Genomic DNA, 25,318 nt, shown 5'->3' with positions numbered 1-25,318 from the left:
CCCTTGTGATGCCTTTTTATAGCCACACCTATCTCGCTCTTGTTCCTAACCCTGGGCAACCATTAATCTGTTCTCCATTTTGAAAATTTCAAAGTTGATAGTCTTTTGCTCTACCGTTGTTTCATGTGAATTCATCTTCTTTCTTCTGCACGTGTGTGTGTGCTTGTATGCACGCACGTATACTCAAAGTGCCCAGAACAGTGCTGGACACACAGAGTTTCATATATACTGACCATGTTAACTTCATTAGAGCATATTACATTTTTTGAATGTGCTTATTTTTGGATTTTTTTTCCCTTTCAGTCCTACTCAGTGGCCTTCATGAATGGACACTTGCTATTTACAAATATTTAATTTTCTGGACAGTATGTATACAGCTAAACTAAAACATGATTTCTTAAAAAGGGAAAATGATTGACATTCTTTTATAAATTTGATACTGAAATATGGATGTACAGATAACTCTTAAGATACAGAATATCATGTTTTAGTGTAATAGTGACAGATTATCTCTTCCCATAAGTATACAATGTAGAATATATTGTGGAATTTAATCAATCCAAACAAGCTAAGTCATCATCAAAGTATAAGTGACTTAGGTATGGCATTCTTAAATAGCCATCTATTTCCACTTATGGTCTGGCTTATGAAGGAATGGAATACAAAAGGAATATAACTTAATGTTTTGAAGTTATCTGCACTTGCCTAATATCTTGATGGAATGGTAAGATTTTTCTTTCCCCTGAGGAACTTATTTTAATGTATTTCATATTATCTAAATTCAACTTAAGCCCCCCTTTAATAACTTTAAATAGGGACAGATGAGTATTCCAATATATTTATTCTTTTAATTTAAAAAACCCTGTAAGCTTTGTTATGAAAACTTCTCTTAATAGTCAACTTAACCATTTAAATGGTTTATTTTTAAAACATCACCATGGATTTAAAAATACTTTTGAATGAGCCACAGTATGTGTCATAAAGTATATATATATATTTTTTTCATAAAGTATATATTTTGATCAAGCTTTTTTTTTTTTCAGTCAAGTGACTTCATTTTGGTATCATAAGATACCAGTGCATTTTATTCCTGACTTTGACATACTGTCTGCATACCTGGGAGGGTTTTGTTTTGTTTTCTCACTTGTCTCCCCTAATAAACTGTTTAAATAAATATGTATCATAGATCCAAAATAATGTGAAAAAAAGTTTCCATATAGGTATCATGATAAATCAGTTTAGAATTTTAAAATTCATTCAGTGTGAAAGGAATCTTAAAGGTGAAAGTTATCAATGAAGTTTTATTTCATTTAAAATCTCTGATCTTTCTCATTGTGTTTTTGATGTGCTAATGAGAGAATCTGTTCTATTAAATATGTCCAAAGTAATTATAAAACAGAATGTTGCAAGATATCTTCTTCAGAGTATTTGGACAAAAATAAGTTTGAGTTCCACTCAAAATTGTTACTAGAAAGAACTGTGTACAATGTGTCTATAACCTAGAGGTTTTTTTTTTCCTCACTGAGATTTTGTTCCTTCTAAATCAAAAGGACATACATGAAAACATTAAAAAGTTTAATGTTTGTTATAAAATCTCTTTATGCTCCCTCAAACCCTGTATGTTTGAGCCATTACATCTTGCAGCTATTTAAAAATGAATTTGGATACTTCCTCTCTTTGAATAATAACACATGACTTCAATGGTAGTGATAATACATCGTTACTTGTACCAATTGTGGAATTTCAGCAATTGGAGGTGGTTGTTTAATTATAAAATATAAGAAAGGTGTTTTGTGGTATATTGGAGTACCAGGCCACTCTTTGGTTGTTTAGAAGGTCTTTTAAAATAAGCCAGTAAAAGCCCGAAGAACATGACTTTTAAACTGCTTAGCTGCACGAAATAAACTTCTTCTGAAGCAGCTATTTATATAAGAAAAGTGGGGATAAAGTTTAAAATAATACTTTGTAATATTTTGCTTGTAACCTATATATAGCCAAACAGTAAACATGGCAAATCATAGTTATGCACATTTTCAGAAGAGTAGGAATAGAAAAGTTTGCCTATCACTTTAAATAAGCACCTGTATGAAGCTAATTTGCAAATTGAGGCAATTTATTTGGTTCATAATTCAAGAAAATAAGTAATATATGTTGACATAAAATGATTTTAAATTGCATGTGTCTGGGGCAGGGTGAAAATCTTCATATTAATGATCTAGAACTTCAATTTGCTATGAGAAGGAAAAGCCTGTAGTAAACATTTATAATGTATTTAAAACACATCCTGGGAGGTACATGTACAATACCATGATTCTTCTACAAAGACTATTGTTCCAAAGGATATTAGAACTGAAAAGATAATTAGTAAAGCAACTTCAGAAAACTTAACCAATTATGCCCTTTAAATTTGATGTATTTGCCAATATAAAATGAGTCATACTTCTGAATGTATGATAATTAATTCAAAGCACTGACTTTTTTTTTTTAAGGATAGGGTAGGGATAGAGGGCTTTTTCTTTCTTTCTTTCTTTCTTTTTTTCCCCATATACTTAAGTGGAAAATGTTCCAGGGAACTATAAAAATTCTGAATTTTTATGCACCTACCAATACGTCCTAAAAACAAGATTTTTCAGAATTTTATTCTGTGTCCCAAATTGTTGTTCCTACATGGACATTTATCTGTTTTGTTTTCTAAGCATTGGTACATAAGTAGAAAATAATGCAACCAGGGCTGGGATCTCACTGTTTTCTTAGGAAAAGTTTGATGACTAAAAAGAAAAATCCAAGCTGTAGATAAACCTGTAAGAGTGGGTTTTTGAAATGGCAGATTGTGGGGTTACATTTTAATGTCACAGATTAAATGTTTTTGAAAAGTTATTTAAGTGTTTCCTAAAAGCACTTTACATTCGTTGAATGTTTTTTCAAGACCTTTGCTCCTCTGACTACTAGAACCTTTTCCTACACTTCTTTGCCTGATTAATTCCTACTCATTCTTTATGGCTCTGTTCAGATGTTGATTCCTCAGGGAAACCTTCCTTGAGCCCTCCCAGCGGGTTGAGTTTATTGATTTATCTTTCCCTGCTTCTAATATTTCTCTTTCATAGTCCTTGTCACAACTGTAATGGTTTAGTTTCTGCTTTCTCTACCAGATGTAAATTTCACGTCTAGCATAATGCTTAGCATAGAGCAGATGTTCAACATGTTTAAATAGAATGAAGGAAGGAGTAATTATTTTTCTAAGTGTTTTCACATCTCTTAGAAGATTAGATTCTTGTAACAGCTCAGGTAAGGTATCTTGTTCACTGTGGTTAAAGCCCAAAGAAGGTTGGGTAATTGCCCTCATCACAAAGTGAGTTAGTGGCCAATCTGGGGCTAGGACCTGTTTCTTAATTGCTGTCTGACCTTGTGCTCTTTCTGTGTTACCTCAGGGGTATCAGGAAACTATTCCTAGATGTTCTAGGAGTTCCAGATAAACCTCAGTGTTAACTGTTAAAACAAGTCATCTGTTTAGGCCTTTGGGTACCAGTGACTGTCCAGTAATTGTGCATAGCTGCTTTTGAGGTCTCGTTGAGTACCATTATGGGATCTTGAGTGGAGGCCCAGATGCAGAGGACTAACTTTAATTGGTAAATACCTGGAGGTTTGAGGGAGTGGAAGTTGTATTTAGGGCTTAAACTGGCCTCAGAGCTCTAGAAGACCTTCTGGTTTCCTCTGGCTTCTAAGGAAAGTCTTATCAAACCAGAAGCTCTTTAAAATCACCTGGGGAAAGTGTGTAATCCACTGGAAGTTGAGAACCAATAGAGTACTTGAGAGAGTTGTTGGACTGAGACCTGCTGTTATCAGGAAGAGTGCCCAAGAGACTTCCTCAGGGCCCAGGGAGGCCAGCTGCCCTGTGACTGACTGCCTGCTCTCCTGGGTTTTCTGAGAACATGTGAGGTACAGTACAGTGAAGAGGGAGGCCCTTGATATTTGTTGGTTGGTTGATGTGAGTGTATACTCAACACTTCCCTTGTTCTTTATTTAATCACACTTGGTGTGAAGGGCTTTTCTTCCATGTTCATTGGGGGCAGAACTTTGGGATTTCTACTGAGTAGATTTACTGGCCCTAGGAGAAATCCAGGGCCATACCTTGAGAAAACAAATTGGCCTTGTCTTGTAGTGGGTGGAATGGCCCATTTGAACACAGGTCAGACTTCCCTAATTTTCAAAGTGAAGTATTGGTTTTGCCATACACCCCAGTTTTCTATTATAAGGGTGGCTTAATTTTAAATTTATTGTTTATTCAAGTTCTGTTTAAAAATCTAGGTGAAAACAAATGATATTTGTGCTTGTGTATGTGTGCATGTGTCTCCAAAGGAAATGATCTCTCTCCACTTTTCCATATATTCTAAGTTGTATCTCTGTGTCAAGTTAGAATCACTATTATATTATGTAAGTAGACTAGATTACATTAGTTTTCTATTAAAATGTCTTTGTAGAATTAGTCTAATAATTCTAAAAGTCCCTCTTTTTTTTTTGAGGGCTTATTTAAAAATAGATACTTAGACTTTCCCATAACTTTAAAAACCTATCATTGAAGATGTCCATTTTGCTGTTAAATTTTTTAATACAAAGATATACTCTTTTATCCAACCAATCTTTTATAAACTATTGTGTTTCAAGTCAGGCCTAGGTATGATTTCAGGAAAAAAAAATTGTTCCTGCTTCCTTTTATTTCACAAAGTGGTTCTCGTTCTATTTTTGCTGCCACAAAACTCAGTGCTATGTTCAGAGTTCAGCTGTAGCAACTATCACTATATTTCTGATTTAAAAAATAACCAGCCTCCGTCTCCACTCCATGGCTCTTAATTATTATCTTTGTATCCGTATCTTTTAGAGTAAACTATCTCAAAAAAAAGTAAACTAGGTAGAGTATGATTAAAACAAAGAATTTCATCTGAAGATAGATTTTTGAACTGATTGCCTTCCAAAAGTTTCCCTTCAGATATTACCCATGAAACCTCTTGGAGCAGACAGTCCTTTTAGAACTGTCCTCTTTATTCTCTATACTGACCCCATTCCTAAACATTCCAGTCTTCTCCAGGAAGATGGGTGTAATAGGTATATATTGTAAAAGAGAAAACACATTGACAGAAGAAGACAGAACTAATTTAAAATTTGCAGCTCTCTAGAAGGCTTTAAATTAAAATAGAATTATATGTATGTGTGTTGGTTTTAGGTGAGGGGATAGTTTAAATGACCCATTTGAGTTCCTTAAAGCTTTATGAATTTATAATAATGACACTTATGTACCTGACCTCGTGTACCTAACAAAAGAACTATGAGCACGTTATCCATTTTGTTATTTTAACTAAAATTTACCTAAAAAGAGAAAATTGCATATTAATTTTCAGAGTTTGTTCGTTCATCATTCAACATTTACTGAGTGTCCAAGTGCCAGATACATGCTTAGATGCTGGTCATGCAAAAATTGAAGGCATAGACTCTGCCCGTAAGGAGCTTATTTGCTAATGGTGAGATATATAAATACATACTTTTTGATAAGTGTCTGATATATAGACATATGGAACACATATGAAGGGTACCTAACTAAGTTTTAGGAATGAGGGGTGCTGGTCATGGGAGACTTTTAGGAGGAGGTGTTATCTGTGCTGAATTTCTTAGGAGTTAGCTAGATGAAGAAATGGGAGAGGAAAACTGCATTTGGGTAGAGGGAACATTATGTGCAAAGGCAAATAGGCAAGAGAAAAGATGGTACTTGATAGAAAAGGCAGATGTTTAGGTATGGCTGGAACTTATTGGGGTAGTAGGACAGGAGAGAGGCAAGTCAGTGGCTGGAGAGGAAAATAGCCCTAATTATGAAGGACCTCATCTGAAGTTTGGATTTATCCTAAAATTGATAGAAAACCATTGAAAAGTTTTAACTAGAGGGATGGAGGGATTCATTTTGTGTTTTAGGGAGATGATTTTCACAGTAGTGGGGAGAATAGATTGGAGGGGATTGAAACAGGATCGGGAAGACCAGGTATCCATTTTTGCTATAGCAGTCATGCTGGATAAGAGGTCTGCTGGACTTGTGACTTAGTAGAAGGGGGCTGGCAGGTGCAGGTGAGGAGAGAGAGGAGTTCAAAATGACTCCAAGGAAAACTCTAATTCAAAAAGATACATGTACCCTAGTGTTCACAGCAGCATTATTCACAATAGCCAACGCATGGAAGCAACCTAAATGTTCATAGACAGATGAATGGATAAAGAAGATGTGGTATATATATACAATGGAATATTACTCAGGCATAAAAAAAGAATGAAATAATGCCATTTGCAGCAACATGGATGGACCTGGAGATTATCATACTAAGTGAAGTAAGCCAGACAGAAAGTCAAATACCATATGATACCACTTATATGTGGAATCTAAAATATGATACAAATGAACACATTTACAAAACTACAAAACAGAAACAGACTCACAGACATAGAAAACAAATTTATGGTTACCAAAGAGGAAAGAGGGTGGAGGAGGGATAAATTAGGAGTTTGGGATTAACAGATACAAACTACTATATATAAAATAGATAAACAACAAGGTCCTACTGTATAGCACAGGGATACACACACACACACACACACACACACACACACATCTGAATCACTTTGCTGTATACTAGAAACTAACACGACATTGTAAATTAAGTATAGTTCAATAAAATTGTTTTTAAAAATTGTTACAGCCCTCCACCTGGCAGAGGGTCCAGCACAACATAGGCACTCAATAAATGTTGAAACAGCTTTGGAATGGCAAACTTGTTGCCTGATGAAAGGCAGTCCTTCATGCTTTCACAATAAAATGACTTTTAGAAAGAAACAAAGAAACAAACAAAATGACTCCAAGGCTTCTGGTTACTTAGGCAAATTAGCACTCTTCATTAATGGAGAAGGGATACAAACAGCTCGGGGAAATGGCGATTTCACTCTGTAACAGTGCTGAGGTTGAAGTGTGTCTGGGAGATCTATGTGCCAGTGACTCTGGCAAGCAGTTTGGATAGATAGGGCTCTGGGGCTCAGGAGAGAGATCTGAAATGAAAATAAAGGCTTGGATATGTGGAACTTACATGTTCATTTGAAAACTATGTTAAAAGCCCATTTTATATTTCTTCATGTAACTATAAACACGTAAGTTCTAATCATTTTTATCTGAAGTATCATGTAAATTGAACTTGCCATAACTTTTATGGTCTACATACTCAGTATAAATCTCACATATAGACGGTGGTGGCAGTGACCTAGTCAAGAGTCACAGGTGCACTGGAGAAATCAATGGAATTTCGGTTTAATACAGTAATCATGGAAGAGACCTACAGTAACGTTAATGGCAGAATCATGTGAATTCAACAGATGGTATGCATTCTAAACCTAGCACAGAGGCCAGTTTTCATTGGTAAATGGGCTGACTGATATTGGAGAAATAGGAGGGCATAGACTCCCGAGCTATAAATAGCATCTACCTGGTAGGATTGTAATGAGGATTAATGGGTTAATATTTGTAGATTTTTTTAGAGGAGTGTCTGGTGATGCTCTAGAAGTATGTGTTAAATAAGTGAATACATACTGTGCTTCCTTGCCCTCTTAGAAGAGTTGCTGGCTACCAGTGAGAGGGTCAGTGATCTCTGTCTCATCTTCCTCTCACTCCTCCGCACTCAACAGTGACATGTCAGGTGTGGTAGTCCTTCACTCACAAACGACTGAATTGACAGTGAATCACCAAACAAAATTCAGAGGATACTGAAGTTAATGAGAATAAATTTAAAAGGAGGAAATATATTACCCTTGATCATAAGAGCTTCTTGAATCATTTATGATTACAATTGAATTTTATGTAAAAAAAACTATATATACATTTTGTGATTCACTCTGACAATTTAAATAAATTATAAGGATCTTTGCATGTTGTAAGGGATATAGCACCTAAAATCATAATTGACTTTATAGTTATGGCAGTGAAAAAGTGTTTCACAGAAAGCAAGACAAATAGATATGTGATACCAAAACTTACTAATTCTTTTATTTTTTTATTTTTTTATTTTTATTTTTTTGCTTTATAACAAATTTAATCAGTTCTACATATACATATGTTCCCATATCCCCTCCCTTTTGCGTCTCCCTCCCACCCTCCCTATCCCACCCCTCCAGGCGGTCACGAAGCACCGAGCTGATCTCCCTGTGCTATGCGGCTGCTTCCCGCTAGCTATCTACCTTACGTTTGGTAGTGTATATATGTCCATGCCGCTCTTTCACTTTGTCACAGCTTACCCTTCCCCCTCCCCATATCCTCAAGTCCATTCTCTAGTAGGTCTGTGTCTTTATTCCTGTCTTGCCCCTATGTTCTTCATGACATTTTTTCCCCTTAAATTCCATATATATGTGTTAGCATACGGTATTTGTCTTTCTCTTTCTGACTTACTTCACTCTGTATGACAGGCTCTAGGTCCATCCACCTCATTACAAATAGCTCAATTTTGTTTCTTTTTATGGCTGAGTAATATTCCATTGTACATATGTGCCACATCTTCTTTACCCATTCATCTGATGATGGACACTTAGGTTGTTTCCATCTCTGGGCTATTGTAAATAGGGCTGCTATGAACATTTTGGTACATGACTCTTTTTGAATTATGGTTTTCTCAGGGTATATGCCCAGTAGTGGGATTGCTGGGTCATATGGTAGTTCTATTTGTAGTTTTTTAAGGAACCTCCATACCGTTCTCCATAGTGGCTGTACCAATTCACATTCCCACCAGCAGTGCAAGAGGGTTCCCTTTTTTCCACACCCTCTCCAGCATTTATTGTTTCTAGATTTTTTGATGATGGCCATTCTGACTGGTGTGAGATGATATCTCATTGTAGTTTTGATTTGCATTTGTCTGATGAGTAAAGATGTTGAGCATCCTTTCATGTGTTTGTTGGCAGTCTGTATATCTTCTGTGGAGAAATGTCTATTTAGGTCTTCTGCCCATTTTTGGATTGGGTTGTTTGTTTTTTTGTTATTGAGCTGCATGAGCTGCTTATAAAGTTTGGAGATTAATCCTTTGTCAGTTGCTTCATTTGCAAATATTTTCTCCCATTCTGAGGGTTGTCTTTTGGTCTTGTTTATGGTTTCCTTTGCTGTGCAAAAGCTTTTAAGTTTCATTAGGTCCCATGTGTTTATTTTTGTCTTTATTTCCATTTCTCTAGGAGGTGGGTCAAAAAGGATCTTGCTGTGATTTATGTCATAGAGTGTTCTGCCTATGTTTTCCTCTAAGAGTTTGATAGTGTCTGGCCTTACATTTAGGTCTTTAATCCATTTTGAGCTTATTTTTGTGTATGGTGTTAGGGAGTGATCTAATCTCATACTTTTACATGTCCCTATCCAGTTTTCCCAGCACCACTTATTGAGGAGGCTGTCCTTTCTCCACTGTACATTCCTGCCTCCTTTATCAAAGATAAGGTGACCATATGTCCGTGGGTTTATCTCTGGGCTTTCTATCCTGTTCCATTGATCTATCTTTCTGCAAAACTTACTAATTCTTAATCAAATGAAAGAATAGTGGCCAGAGGTATATAATCATAGAGGATGAAAGAAATCAAATCAAGCCCTGAAAATTCTTCTCTAAAGAAAAGCAAGGGAGGAACACAAATATTTTCAAGTGAAAAATGACCAGTGAAGGAAAACGAGAACATGCTTTAAAACTCATCAGTGTCATAAAACTTGCTTCAGTAAAAATATTGACATGTAAATGTAATAACTTGTTAAAGAAGTAAAAAAACTAAAATCAGAGGAAAGCTGATGAGTGTAATTGGAATTACTCTGTGATAGGAGAGTAGGTAGTGCTTGTAATAGTAAAATCCAAGTGGATAGTGGTCTCTAGAATCAGGACCACAAAGTGTTTCAATAAGAGTTAGATGTGCGTTCAGAACTGTGCTAGGTAATTTGAGAAACAGAAGAAAAGTGTAAAACATAAGCACTGCTCTAGAGATGTTCATTATTATACTGAGGAGGTAAGATATTTATTCACATAAAATAGAGAACCACATAAATATCAAGGATGGCTACTGTGCTTTGCACAACTTCGGGAATGCCAGTTATATCATGATCTACGTGAATGGCATCGCCTGGATTTGTGCAGTATGCAGCCTGCCCAGCCATACATGGTGGGCCTGGGAATTATTCAAAGTCTTTATTTTCATTTATTTACCTCCCTGAGAATGAGTAGTGCAAACAATAAAGCTCCCCATAGCTTCCCATTTCTCTTAGAACAACATCACAAAAATCTTCATTTAACCTATAGCTAAACTTATCTGGCCCCAACCAACCTCTCCAGCTTTATCCCTTGCCACGTCACCCCTCCCACTTCACATTTCAGACCAGTATAGATTTATCATGGCTTCTTCAACAGTCTGCAACAATCATGCATCCCTTGTCCAAGCCAGAAACTGGGAAGTATCAGTGATTCCTCCGTCTTCTTCACAATAATCAGTTTGTCTTTTAAATATCTCCTTAGACCTTTCACTTTTCTCTTTCCCTTTTGCCATCACTGTACTCCTGGCTATCTTCACATCTGGCCTAGGTTCCTATAATAGCTTCCTAAGTGGTCTTCTCTCTTTTCATCCTTTCTCCCCAGTGTAATCTGAGATCCTTCTTTACAAAGTGCAAATCTGATCTGTCACTGCACTGACATTAATGCTCAAATTAAATTTAGAATCCTTAAAACAGTTCATTGGACCCTTCAGGACTTTTGTCTCTGTTAATCTCAGGCTTCTTTCTCCAATTCCTCTCTCCTCTCTTGTACTAAAGTCAAACAGTATTCTCAGTTTTGTCATCATATCAAACTCTTTTTGGTTCTGAGCTTCATTTATACAGTTTCTTCTGGTTGGAGTTCTCTCCAATCCCTACGCCTTCCAATTTTTTCAGCAGACAATCTGCCTGAGAGCCTTCAGATCTCAATTCAGATGTCAATTAGCCTTTGCACCTTCCCTCTGTCCCTCAAAGCCTGGGTCAGATGCTCTACTGTGTTTTTGCAGAGCATCCTGTACTCCTTTAGTTGCACACATCATAATGTGTTGTTTATCTCTCATGACCCCTTTATGAGTTCCTTGAGGTCAGGGACAATTGTGTTTTAACACATTGTAGATTCTTAATATTTCTTAAATGAATGGTGAATGAGCTATTCATGCCATAGTAATTCTAAAATACATCGTAGAAAAGGCTCAGTTTGTGGGGCCATGCGACCTTAAATATTTCTCCATTACAGTGTAAGGTACTGATTGATTAATGAGTCATCTATGTTAATAATAATACAATGTTGATGAAAAATATGGTCAACATAGGGAATTGATTCCTTTAGAGCACTTTTATTTATCAAGCATCCAACTGGTGTTTATTTTGTCCTAGATAATCTTCCTAGCACTTTAGAAATTTTAGCTCATTTTAATTCTCACAACAGCTTTATAAGGTGGTCCTAGAATTTGTCACCATTTTACAAATGAGGAAACTGAGTAGTTAAGTAATCTCGCTGAGGCCCCACAGCCAGGAAGTGGCAGAGCCCAGATTTTTTTTTTTTTTTTGCGGTACGCGGGCCTCTCACTGTTGTGGCCTCTCCCGTTGCGGAGCACAGGCTCCGGACGCGCAGGCTCAGCGGCCATGGCTCACGGGCCCAGCCGCTCCGCGGCATATGGGATCTTCCCAGACCGGGACACAAACCCGTGTCCCCTGCATCGGCAGGCGGACTCTCAATCACTGTGCCACCAGGGAAGCCCAAGAGCCCAGATTTGAACCCAAACAATCTCCCTCCAGATACATGCTATTAACCACCTCAGTCTGTTGTCTCTCAGCATAGGCAGTCAGGTAGTAAGTAGGGCAAGATTCCTTCTATTTCTAAAGCACGAAGTTTCTTTCATATTTTAATTGGGCCCCAACAGAATGCCTGAGTAACGTTGACATTGACGGTTAAGGGTGAATCCTTTGCTGAGTATGCAGAAATTACTTCTTCCAAAACTTGAATGAACTGTAGTAGCAGTTTCATAGTAAATGGATACATGGAAAGTAGTTTTAGATTAAAATAAAACGTATTGTTTGAGTTTAAAATTTTAAAGCTTTGTAAAATTTGTAACAAATCTTTAACATATTTTATGTTTGTGATAATTTTGAATAAAACTGGAAAGTAAAAAATATTCATTTTAAGTCTAAGAAACAAGGAGAGGCCTCAAAGTACACTATCAAGAGAGTGAAAAGACAGCTCAGAGAATGGGAGAAAATGTTTGCAAAGCATATATTTGATAAGAACTTAATATTTAGAATATATAAAGAACTATAACCACCACCAACAAAATATCCACTTCAAAAATGTGCAGAAGATTTAAATCAATTATATTTCTTCAAAGAAGATAAACAAACAGACAATAAACACATGAAAAGTAGCTCAATATCACTAGTCATTGGAAAATGCAAATCAAACCATAGTGAGATACCCCTTCACACCCATCAGGATGGCTGTTATAAACAACAACAAAATATTGGTGAGGATGTGGGGAAATTGGAACTCTTGTAATTTGCTGGTGGCAATGTAAAAGGGTGCCATCACTGTGGAAACAGTTTGGTGGTTCCTCAAAAAGTTAAGCATAGAATTATCATTTAGTCCAGCAATTCCGCTCCCAGGTATATACTCAAAAGAATTGAAAGCAAGGACTCAAATGGATATGTGTACACCACTGTTCACAGCAGCATTATTCACAATAACCTAAAGGTGGAAACAACCCAAATGTCTATCAACACATGAATAGACAAACAAAATGTATATACATACAATGGAATATTATTCAGTCTTAAAAAGGAATGAAATTTTGATACATGCTGCAATACAGATGACCCTTAAAAACATTATGCTAAGTGAAAGAAGCCAGATGAAAAAGGACAAATGTTGTATGATTCCACTTATATGAAGTATCTAAAATAGGCAAAATAATAGAGACAGAAAACAGAATAGAAACTATCACAGGCTGGGGGTAGGGGGAAATGGGGAGTTATTGTTTAATTGGTATAGAGTGTCTGTTAGGAATGATGAATAAGTTCTGGAAATGACAGTAGTGATGGTTGCACAACATTATGACTGTACTTAATGCCACTGAATTGTACACTTTAAATGGTTAAAATGATCAATTTAATGCTATGTATATTTTACCACAATTAAAACAAAACAAAACAAAACAAAAAAGTAACCAGGGCAATCAGAAATCTTTACTATGACTTAAATGAACCCAAAGAATTGTTTTTAATGGAACAAAGTTGAGATGTTAAATATCTTTATAAAACACCTCAGATTAAAGTAATATCTATATAAATTATACACATGTAATATGAGAATGAGTGAGTTATTTTTTTGTCTTTAGAAATGTTTGACCTTTTTTTCCTGACTTACATATGCAATTGGCATGCAAAATTAAAGTGATTAGGCCTATGTTGTATTAAAAGGAATTAAGGGAAAGAGTTGTGATTATTTTGAGGCTATTCTATAATCTCTTACACTAGATTATTAGTTTTTTGAGAGCATGAACTGCCTTTACTCATGTATGAGGTCTTATTTCTTGCCACTCGGTAAACCTTGATCTATTTTTTGAATGAATGATGGTGGGTAGGATTAGCGAGGTTGTTTTTTGCAAAACTGGATTACAATGTAAGTATTAGAAGCAGTGTCTCCAGTATGGCACTGGAACAAGAAATACAGAAAAGAAACTCAAAGCTATAAAGTTGGGGGTGGGGAAGATTGTAAAGATTTAGCCTGTAGGTTAAATTTCAGAAACATTTTCACACCATTTAATCAATTTATATAGAGAAAACAGAATTGTTTTATAGATATTAGAGTATAATACAGGAATAATATTTACTATTAGATATAATATTGGGTTGGCCAAAAAGTTTGTTTGGGTTTTTCTGTAAGATGTTATGGAAATACCCAAACGAACTTTTTGGCCAACCCAATATTAGCTAGTACGTGTTGACTCCTTCGGTGGAGACCCTAATGAGTCATTAGCTGCTCACTAGAGACCTTGTCTATCAGATATTGTAGCGGTAATTCAGACTGTTGTAACTTATGGACTCTACATTTTCATGCATTCACTCACCAAGGATCAATCACCATGAATTCCTAATGGACAGACAAGTAAGGAAAATTTTCTTTTTATGTTATATATGCTTCTCTTTCCCTCCTTCTCTCCCTCCCGCCTTTCCTTCCTTCCTTCCTCAGTTCCTTTTGCATCATTATCTGTATATCTAGGACAAACCTGCAATTAGAATAACAAGGTGTGCTTAGCCTATGTAAGAGATAAAAACATGTCCCTGGGGATTGAGGACTATGAAGCACTAAGAGGCAATTCAAGGACTAGAAATTTGGGGTAATATTTTCTCTAGTAAGAATGACCTTATTATTTTTTTTTAAGATTTTTTTTTGATGTGGACCATTTTTATTTTGTTTATTTATTTTTAAAAATAAATGTATTTATTTATTTTTGGCTGCATTGGGTCTTCGTTGCTGAGTGCGGGCTTTCTCTAGTTGCAGCGAGCAGGGGCTCCTCTTTGTTGTGGTGTGCGGGCTTCTCATTGCAGTGGCTTCTCTTGTTGCAGAGCACGGGCTCTAGGCGCACGGGCTTCAGTAGTTATGGCACGAGGGCTCAGTAGTTGTGGCGCGAGGGCTCAGTAGTTGTGGCGCACGGGCTTAGTTGCTGACGTAGACCATTTTTAAAGTCTTTATTGAATTTGTTACAATATTGCTTATGTTTTGTTTTGGTTTTTTTGGCTGTGAGGCATGTGGGATCTTAGCTCCCCGACCAGATGTCAAACCCACACCCCCTGCATTGGAAGGCAAAGTCTTAACCACTGGACCACCAGGGAAGCCCCAGAATGACCTTATTTAAACAGATATTTTAAATGGAAACTTTAGCTTTTACTTTTATATTCAAAGGTTTAAAAATTTTCAAAATTCTTACTGTCTGAACAAAGGAATATGATAGAGCAGAAGCATCTGCATAGAAGTCTAAATTGGATTTTGAATACTGGAGTAGAAGGAAAGGAATTGTGTGTCATTTTATTGACCTTATTTTTCCTGGGCCAGGTGCAGTAGAAAAAGGGAGGAGAAAATGTACAAAACAGAAAATTCCTTTGAGTATATGGACAAGTGAAATACATCTTTGGGGGTAAAATATCTTATTGCTAAAACGGCAAACTGAAAATACCCAACATTGGGAGACTTGTGGTGTGTTAGCTAAATATAGTAACTAATAATAAATAATAATATAATAAGAAATATTATAAACTTAGACAAATTCATTCTTCAAATTCGTAACATAAAAGTTCAGAGTTCTTGCAGTTTAATTCAAAATTCTAGGTTGAATAACCCAGTATGGATTGATTTTCCATTTATATTTCAAAAGACAATAAGCCACTGCCTTCACATAATTATATCAAGTGAGGAGAAAAGGAAATACCCGAATCATCAGGGAAAAATAACATGAAACATATTTGTGATTCTCTTAAAACTATTCTGAGCATCCTCATTAACTTATTTATTATGAAACTTTAAATATATGTTAACAAATTTAGCTATTTGTATTGATTTGTTTTATTTAAAATGGTGCATATTCATTATAAAAAATACCAAGTTATACTCAAGAACAAAAACAAAAAAACCAACCCAGTTAAAAAAATGGGCAAAGGACTTAAATGGACAGTTCAACAAAGAAGATGTACAAATGACCAATAAGCACATTCACCATCACTAGTGATAGGGAAATAAAAATCAAACCACAAGGACATACCACTTCAAACCTATTAGGATGGTTATTCTAAAAAAAAATAACAAGCGTTGGTGAGGATGGGGAGAAATTTAAACACTTGTACTTTGCTGGTGGGAGTGTAAAATGATGTAGCCACTGTGGAAAGCAGTTTAATGGTTCATAGCTAGTGGTGATGATTACACACCATTGTAAATGTATTTAATGCCTCTGAATTGTACATCCCAAAATGGTAAAAATGGTAATTTTTATGTTATGTATATTTTACCACTGTTAAAAAACTTAAATTGAGTAATAAAGCAACTACAAAGAAGAGATCAACAAATTGTTTTAGATTCAACTTTCTAGAAGGAACCCATGTTAACGTTTGGTAGTCATTCTAATACCTTATTCTGTGCATTAAACTTTTTGTTGTGAGATATTACAGAAATTATCTCTGTAAATAGTATAGAGAATAATATAAGCAACACTTATGCACATGGACATGCTGATTTGTTTAACATGAGCTGTGGCCTAGGCCTGAGGAGGGGCCTAGGCACACTTTATGTGCCTGCAAAGTTAACCAGCCTGAGTGGGATGCAGACTTGCAATGGTGGCCTTCTGTAAAATGATCTAACCAAACCAACTTAGACGTAAAAATGATCACTAAAGGAAATTGGGAGCTGCGAAAAGCCACAGGTCTCATCATTAAATGTTTCTGTGATAAGCATCATTATTCTCTGCTTATGTTATTTGGTAGTACTATTTATCTTATTTTGGTCTAATCCTAAATGTTATTGTAAATGTTTTCCTTTTATTTCTATTTCACATGTTTCTGGATTCTTATAAAAGAATATTGGTAATATGTATTTGCTTTTATAGGTCACTGGGGTATGTTTTTAAAGAAAAGATGTAATAACATCAAGTTGAATAGCCTGCTGTAAATTAAGTTTAGAAAGTCAAATTTCTAAACTTGTTCTAGTTTGAACTCTCGTCATTACCTTTTTTGTAATCTTAGACTAAAACACCGTCATTAAAGCACAAATAGCAGTTGACTATTTTGCATATTTTATAGTAAGGCAAAGTTAATACAGAGTTGGAAGTATCCAGTAAAATGGCCCAAATGCAATCATTTTTCCCCACCTCCTCAATTTTCCATACATATTACTTATTTAGTATCAAAAAAGAATGTCTGAATTGCTAACCTTGCTCCACCACTGTGTGAGGATTTCCCTAACCTTTCTCAGCCTCCATTTCTACATCTGTAAAATAGACATGATAATAGGGCTTACTTCCTAGGTTTGTTATGAGAGTTCAGTGAATTAATATGGAAAATAAGTTCTTAAAACAATGCATGCACAAAATAATATATAATATAAGCTACTTTTATTATTGTTGTTGTTATGATGGTATTCCTACTATGTATTCAAGCCTAGAATGAATATTATGAGAGCTAGTATTGTGATTGATTTATTTGGAGATAATGTCAGAAATCTGAATTTGCAGCCCTTTATGAATGGGAGGCCCTAGCCAAATGGCCCTCCTAGCTCACCTAGCCCTGAAGTAAAGTTCAGTTGGAATCAGAGAAAAAAACATCGGAAGACTTGATTGAGAGGAAAGGACTGAACTGAGCCCTGAAAGATAGGATGTGCAAAGGCTGTGTGGGAGGGACCCAGCTCCCCAACACCTGCCTCCCTGCCACGTGCTAGGTAGGCATTCTACTTTGTGCTTTACAACCTCTCTCTGCGTTCATGACGTCACGCAGCTAGTGTTTGCCAAATCAGGGATTTAAACTCTGGTTCTCCAAAGCCTTTCTTATTTCCATGCTAAGCTGCTACTTTGATAATTACAGGTTGTATTCTTCTGTGCCTTAGCCAGTTAGGTGCTGCTTGATATCCCATTAGTTTTTTAGTTTTTAGTGGATGATTTTGTTGTTGTTTTACTGATATATTCCCCTGAATTCTCCTATCTGCGTATATGCTGAATGGTATGCTTGCCTTTTAATTTAAAATTTGCTGATTTCTGTTTTCTCATAACTTAGGTGTAATGTCTTTGCTGAGGCCTCTTCTTCTGGATGTGGCTCCAACAATTCAACAGACTGCTGCCTTGGCTCTGGGGAGACTGGCTAGTTATAATGAGGACCTAGCAGAAGCAGTCGTGAAGGGCAACATTCTTCCCCAGCTTGTTTATTCCTTGGCAGAACGGGATGTAAGAAGTTTTAAAAACTAAGTTATGTGTTTTTTTGTTTGTTTGTTTTGGATTTTTTTAAAAAATTGATAGTTTGCAAGTTTGTAGGCATAGAATTATTAGGATGTTAATACAACCTTCAATTCTTTGAACTGCATGTAATAATACTTTTAGGGTATTTTACTTTGGGGCTGATAGGCAGCTTTTCTCCATTGCTGTTAATATAAGGAGAAAACATATTACAATTTTTAATGGAATTATACATAAAGCAGTATTTCTCAGCACGGGTTTATTCAAGTTGTAGGATCAGTCTTAGAAAGGTGTATGGAGCCCTGGGCAAATAAGTTATATACAGTGGTGAAATCTGGTTAATGGACAATGTAAGAGACAGCTTTGAAGCAAGGGGGAGAGAAGCATCCAAAAGGAAAGAGAATACATGTAATGGAAGGTTTGACAAAGCATTTTTTTCCAAGGATGCAAGCATGTCAGCCCTTTTAAGGGCCATATAAGAGTACCTCTATTGTTTTTTTCATCCTGTCTGGTTCCCTCTATGTTTCTAACAATAGTTAAGGATCTTCCTCTACATAGGGTCTTGGACTGTTCATTCTATCCTCCTAGTTTATCATAACCTAGGGATGTATCTTTCTTGACATATCTTTAAGATTAAATTCCTATTTGTTGTAACCAAAGGACAAACAATACAATTTAAAAAGGGGGGGGACTTCCCTGGTGGCGCAGTGGTTAAAAATCCGCCTGCCAATGCAGGGAACACGGGTTTGAGCCCTGGTCTGGGAAGATCCCACATTGCCGCGGAGCAACTAAGCCTGTGTGCCACAACTACTGAGCCTGTGCTCTAGAGCCCGCGAGCCACAACTACTGACCCTGTGCGCCTGGAGCCCGTGCTCTGCAACAAGAGAGGCCACTGCAATGAGAAGCCTGTGCACCGCAACAAAGAGTAGTCCCTGCTCGCTGCAACTAGAGGAAGCCCGCGCGCAGTGATGAAGACCCGATGCGGCCAAAAATAAATAAAATCAAATCTTAAAAAAAAACACCAAACATAATGAGATAGCACTCTAGCTACTAGGATGGCCATAAAAAATAAGAGAAAGAAAAAAAGGAAAATAATAATAAGAGTGTTAGTGAAGATGTGGAGAAGTTTTGTAAAATCGTGCAGCTGCTATGGAAAACAGTTTGGCACTTCCTCAGCAAGTTAAACAATAATTACCATATGACCCAGCAGTTCTACTCCTAGTTATGTTTCTGAAGGAATTGAAAACAGGTGTTCAAACAAAACTTGTGCACAAATGTTCATAGCAGCATTATCCACAATAGCCCAAAGAATGACTAGATAAACAAAATGTTATGTATCCATACAATGGAATATTATCAGTCATAACAAGGGATGAACTCATGATACACTCTACAACATGGGTGAACCTTGAAAACTTTATGCTAACAGAAAGAAGCCAGACAAAGCTACATGTTGTATGATTCCATTTATATGAAATATCCAGAATATGCAGCTCCATAGAGATGGAAGCAGATGAATGGTTACCAGAGGCTGGGGGGAGGAGGGAGTGAGAAGTGGCTGCTTAGCATGTAGGAGGTTTCTTGTTGGAGGGATGAAAATATTCTAGAACTAGATAGGTATGGTTGCACAACATTGTGAATGCGCTAAATGCCACTGAATTGTACACTTTAACATGATTAAAATAGTAAATTTTATGTTATGTGTATTTACCAAAAAAAATCCTAATTGTTTTAAAATGTGTCTTATTTTTTTAGGTTGGAGAGTAATTTGCTAATAACTGTCTTATCCCTGGGAGGAGTTACAGAAATTTTATTTTTCTTGTAGGCATTCCTTCTATCATCAAATGCTTAGGCTTTTAGCTCCTTCTCTGAGGGCAGGGTCTGTGTTTGGTGTCTCACATAGAAGGTTCTCAACAGAAGTTTTCTAAGTGTGAATGAGTACCCATTAGCTGTAAAGAGACAAAAAGTCCTAGGGCAGAAGTGAGGAGAAAGTGAGAATGTGAAGCATCATTCACAGGCTTCTGTCTCCTTCCCCCACCAGGCCTTTAGCCCACTTCTCACAGGAGATTTAATATCTTCTTTATGAGGTACAAAGTCCTCTGGTTTTGCTTTTCCTTCCTTTTTTTTTGTTTTTTTTTAAAGGGTAATTCTTTTGGTGGGGAATTTCGGGAGAGAAGAGAGTTAGGGATTTGGAATGAGATCAGAGAGTGATATTCTAGGCACTGTAGTTAGTACTGACTATTGATGCCCAGTAAAGTGTGAATTTGAAAATTCTGCAATATAAAAAGTCAAATTAGCTTAAGGTAATGACAAGAAATGTGTCACCGTTATTTTTCCACAATTATGAGAAAGTGATCTATGGGAAGCTACTCTAAAACTATTCTAATTTTTATAATAAAGTAGGAGATTTTTGGTTACTGACATGTAAAATTAGACTTTATAACAGATATCTTAATGCCTGTATATGTTGACATTTAAGAAACTAAAGAAATATATCAAATCAAAACATCATTACTAACATAGCATATTTCTTATCTTGTCAATATATACTGATTTTGGAGATACAATATGTTAAAGTATACTTGATGTATTTTCTCTTACATAATTTTTTATTGAATCTTACTATTTTAGCCTGCGTAAATAGAATGCTTTCAAAACAGATGCTATAGTTACCTAGTCGCTTTTTTTTGTAGTCACTGTAAAGAAATAGAAACTTAGAATCTAAAATAGGGCATTAATTGGGCTCTATTAATGAAAGAGTTAGGAGACTATTACTGTGTCATTATGCTAACCATAAAACAGTGAGTGTTATAGCCAAATACTTCCTCTGCATCTATTTTTTTAGCAATATGAAGAAAAACAGGTTAGTCTTGTGTTTCAGTTTTATTTCTTAATCTGATAAAATTTACATATAGAACATATTATAAGTATGAAGCATTACTTGAAATTCACATAATGGTACGTCATTTATATCTTTGTAAAAAAGCATTTCTAAGAAGGGATAAATAACATAACCCACTGTTGGGCTGGTTTATTTGCCAGGAGGAGTTTTAAAATGTATCATGAATATTTTGCCTTTATGTTTATCTGATGATTGCTAAGGGAGCCTCAGAACATAGTTGTTATTTCAGGATAACGTGGGACACCAGAAAGGTTAGTTGAGGTCATGCTTAGAGACTGAGGGCAAGTAAAGGAAACGAATTTGTTAGGTGACAGTTTAGTTGCATGCGCTAACAATCTAAGAGTTCCCATAGAGCAAACAAATACCTTTCACTGTAATGCACAAACATGAAATCTCATTATTTTATGAATTTGTAGGAAATATAATGTTTATATTTTATTTTATACAATTTCCAAATGCATGTTTCAGAGTAAAACATTTGAAATGTATTTTAAGACTTAAATCCTTTCAGTTCAGTTACTGAGCAAAAGCAATGGGGGAAACATCAAAAAATCAAAATGATATTGCAGGATGTTTTTCATCTCTTATATTTAATAGCTGTTGAGCTTTTTTTCTTAGTTTTATTTTTTATTTTATTTATTTATTTTTTGAGCTTTTTAAAAAAAATATATCAATGTCATTTTAATGTTGGTTTTGGTCTATTTTAACTTTTAGCTCAATTCACTTTGAGTTTTGTCTATTTATCCTTGTAGCGTTTTTACAAGAAAGGAGCTGCCTTTGTGTTACAAGCAGTTGGTAAACATTCTCCCCAACTAGCTCAGGCGATAGTGGATTGTGGAGCACTGAATACGCTGGTGATATGCTTGGAAGATTTTGACCCTGGAGTCAAACAGGCTGCAGCCTGTGCATTTGACAGTATTGCAAGACATAATGCAGGTAATGGGCCTTATTATAAAATAGGATTGTTAAAGTTTAGATTAATTAGGTAAATCTGGTTTTGCTTAGTAAACCATAGATATGAGAGGTCTTTTTTTTTAATTTTTAATTTTTGGCTGCATTGGGTCTTTGTTGTGGTGCGCGGGCTTTCTCTAGTTGTGGCGAGCGGGAGCTACTCTTCATTGTGGTGCTCCGGCTTCTCCTCGCGGTGGCTTCTCTTGTTGCGGAGCATGGGCTCTAGAGCACAGGCTCAGTAGTTGTGGTTCGCGGGCTCTAGAGCGCAGGCTCAGTAGTTGTGGCGCACAAACTTAGTTGCTCCACGGCATGTGGGATCTTCCCGGACCAGGGCTCGAACCCGTGTCCCCTGCATTGGCAGGCAGATTCCCAACCACTGTGCCACCAGGGAAGTCCCAGATATGACGTCTTAATGATGTTTCTGTACATTATGGGAGATAAGTTTTGAATGATGGTCAAGTTGTTTGGATCACAAATTCACCAAAAAACCTATACATTTCAGTCTTTATGTTAGTTACCAAAGGAAAAATTTGAAGACAGAAAGGGAATCAGGGGGATGTGGGGACAATGAGATATTGATTAGATTCAAGGACCTTGGTAAATTGGTTCTGTTACAAAATTGTTTGAGTTTGTCACCCCTCAGGGGACATTGGGTCTTCACTCTCACTTATGGTAGGGTGTTCCAAGCCAGCCAGGAGCCATGTTGCATGAGTGAATATTGTTGAAAAGATATGGATGTGGTAACTTGCTAGAACATATTTGTATTCAGCCCATAATAGTCAGGAAGGAGGAGAAAGAGAAGGGGCACCTTTTCTTATAAACTGAGCTCAATGAAGCCATCAAGAAGGGCCCTGGGGCTTCCCTGGTGGCGCAGTGGTTGAGAGTCCGCCTGCCGATGCAGGGGACACGGGTTTGTGCCCCGGTCTGGGAAGATCCCACATGCCGCGGAACGGCTGGTCCCGTGAGCCATGGCCGCTGAGCCTGCGCGTCCAGAGCCTGTGCTCCGCAACAGGAGAGGCCACAACAGTGAGAGGCCCATGTACCGCAAAAAAAAAGAAAAGAAAAAGAAGGGGCCTGGGCCTCTTGTGTGAAGGTTGTGCTGACACACCTGATCGGTAAAAAATACATAGGGAACAAAATTGCCCCCACCACTTTACAGAAGTTGCTAAATAGTATGAACAAACAACACAACAAGAAAATAACAGTTTTAAGACAAACATATGTAAAAGTGTAAACTTTGCTGGTAATCAAGAACTGCATATTAAAACATCAGTGAAAGTATCTTTTCCTACCTATTATTATTTGGGGGGAAAAAAGAGTAAAGCAGAAATATAACCAAGTGGTTAACAGCATTGTGGCCTTAGGACAGAATCTGAGTTTGAGTCCAAGTTCTACTACTTAGTTGCTGTGTAACCTTGGACATGGCTTTTAAACTTTCTGAAACTTAACTTCCTCATCTGCAAGAGAGGAAGTACTACTTCAGAGATTTGTTGTGAGGATGATGAGATAGACCAATGCTTGGTACATGGTAAGTAATCAATAAATGCAAGGTATGAATACTGTATTAATTCTGAAGGTTTGAGAGGGCATGATGATGTTTCTGTCCACTGATGGAGGCACTACAAATTGTATAAACTTGTGCAAAGGCATTTGGCAAAACTAATCTAAGCCATGAAAGAGTTCATGGTTACTCTAGAAAGCCTGATTTGGGAATTCTTCCTAAGGAAAAATCCCACAGAATGAAGAAGCTGCATTCATGCAAATGTTATTGTAGTATTATTATCTAATATCAAAACCCCTCAAATATTTGGCAGGAATTTAGTGGTTAAATTATAGCCGTTTACTTAATGGAATCTCACTCAACAAATAAAAGGTAATTATGAATCCCACATGATAACATGGAAAAGTGATTATAATGTGAAAAAAAGACAAAATTGTGCATTACAATTATAATATAAAAATAAATTTTTATGTGGATGTAAATTACAAGGACATATGTGTTTGTGCTACTAGGGTGATAGAATTAAGGATGTTTTTAATTTGTTTTCCAGATTTTTCAGTGTGTGTGCATGTATAAAATAATAGCTACCGTTTATCAAGTAATTACCGTGTGCCTGGCTCTGTGCAGTATGCTTTAGGATATTATCTCATTTTGGCTACAGATACACTTAGGGCAGGTATTACTCTCCTTGTTAAAAAGAGGAAGAAAGTGGAACTTAGGATACCTGAAATCATGTTAATGGTGGAACCAAAATTTGAGTCTAAATCTGTCTTAACTCCAAAGCCATATGTCAACCCCTGTACCATACAGTTTCATTAAGTACTCCTTGAAAGAGTTTTGAAGAAGAAACTCAAAACAGAAACAGGAAGTGGCTGTCCCATGGTTATGTTTTTTATTTTATTATTATTTTTATTATTATTATTATTATTTTTGCGGTACGCGGGCCTCTCACTGTTGTGGCCTCTCCCGTTGCGGAGCACAGGCTCCCGACTCGCAGGCTCGGCAGCCATGGCTCACGGGCCTAGCTGCTCCATGGCATGTGGGATCTTCCCGGACCAGGGCACGAACCCGCGTCCCCTGCATCGGCAGGCGGACTCTCAACCACTGCACCACCAGGGAAGCCCCATGGTTATGTTTAATTTGGGTTTAAAAAAAATTATTTATTTAATGTATTTATTTTTGGCTGTGTTTGTTCTTCATTGCTGCGTATGGGCTTTCTCTGGTTGTGGCGAGCGGGGGCTACTCTTGGCTGCGGTGCGCGGGCACTACTCTTCATTGCGGTGCACTGGCTTCTCATTGCGGTGGCTTCTCTTGTTGTGGAGCACAGGCTCTAGGCGCGTGGGCTTTAGTAGTTGTGGCACAGGGGCTCAGTAGTTGCGGCCCGCGGGCTCTAGAGCACAGGCTCAGTGGTTGTGGCGCACGGGCTTAGCTGCTCCGTGGCATGTGGGATCTTCCCGGACCAGGGCTTGAACCCGTGTCTGCTGCATTGGCAGGCGGATTCTTAAGCACCGCGCTACCAGGGAAGTCCTTTAATTTGGTTTTTAAATGGTGACAGTATTGGAGACAAAATAATAAAATGATATAAAAGTAAATTGAGAAGGAAAACTATTGTTATGCTTAGAATGATTCAGAATTGGTATATGAAAATTATTTCTTTAATATCTGGATTTTGGTTTTCCAAGTAGCTTCACCTTAGGACTATTGTTTAACACATGTTGATTGAGAAAACTAAAGCAATGTTTTAAATTAGAAGCTGGTTATCACAGGGAAACTACATGAGTATATTGAGTAATTTTTTTTTTTTTTAATGTCAGAGGACTTTACGGCAAACAGATTGTAACATGAGTATTTTAAAGAGTGGTGCAAAAGAGCTTTGAGGACAACCATGCAGACACGCTCTGAGGCAGGTGCCCATAGGTAACCTTTCCATACCTCCCTTTTGTTGAATC

At 36.8% G+C, this 25,318-nt stretch overlaps 1 protein-coding gene across 3 annotated transcripts in view; it reads left to right on the top strand.

Annotated features, from left to right (window-relative positions):
• SPAG6 (sperm associated antigen 6) overlaps positions 1-25,318 on the top strand; it is a gene marked incomplete at both ends in the record, with an annotated part of 75,827 nt that overhangs the window by 1,523 nt on the left and 48,986 nt on the right. For all 3 annotated transcript variants that reach the window (XM_079699935.1, XM_079699934.1, XM_079699936.1), the window contains 2 exons: positions 17,840-18,006; positions 21,670-21,853. In XM_079699935.1, the coding sequence (XP_079556061.1) occupies positions 17,840-18,006; positions 21,670-21,853 (351 nt within the window). The remainder of the gene's footprint in view (positions 1-17,839; positions 18,007-21,669; positions 21,854-25,318) is intronic.

The sequence above is a fragment of the Hyperoodon ampullatus genome (genome assembly GCF_949752795.1).
Source record: "Hyperoodon ampullatus genome assembly, chromosome: 3".
Classification (NCBI taxonomy): Eukaryota; Metazoa; Chordata; class Mammalia; order Artiodactyla; family Ziphiidae; genus Hyperoodon; species Hyperoodon ampullatus.
This window is presented reverse-complemented; position numbering and strand designations above follow the sequence as displayed.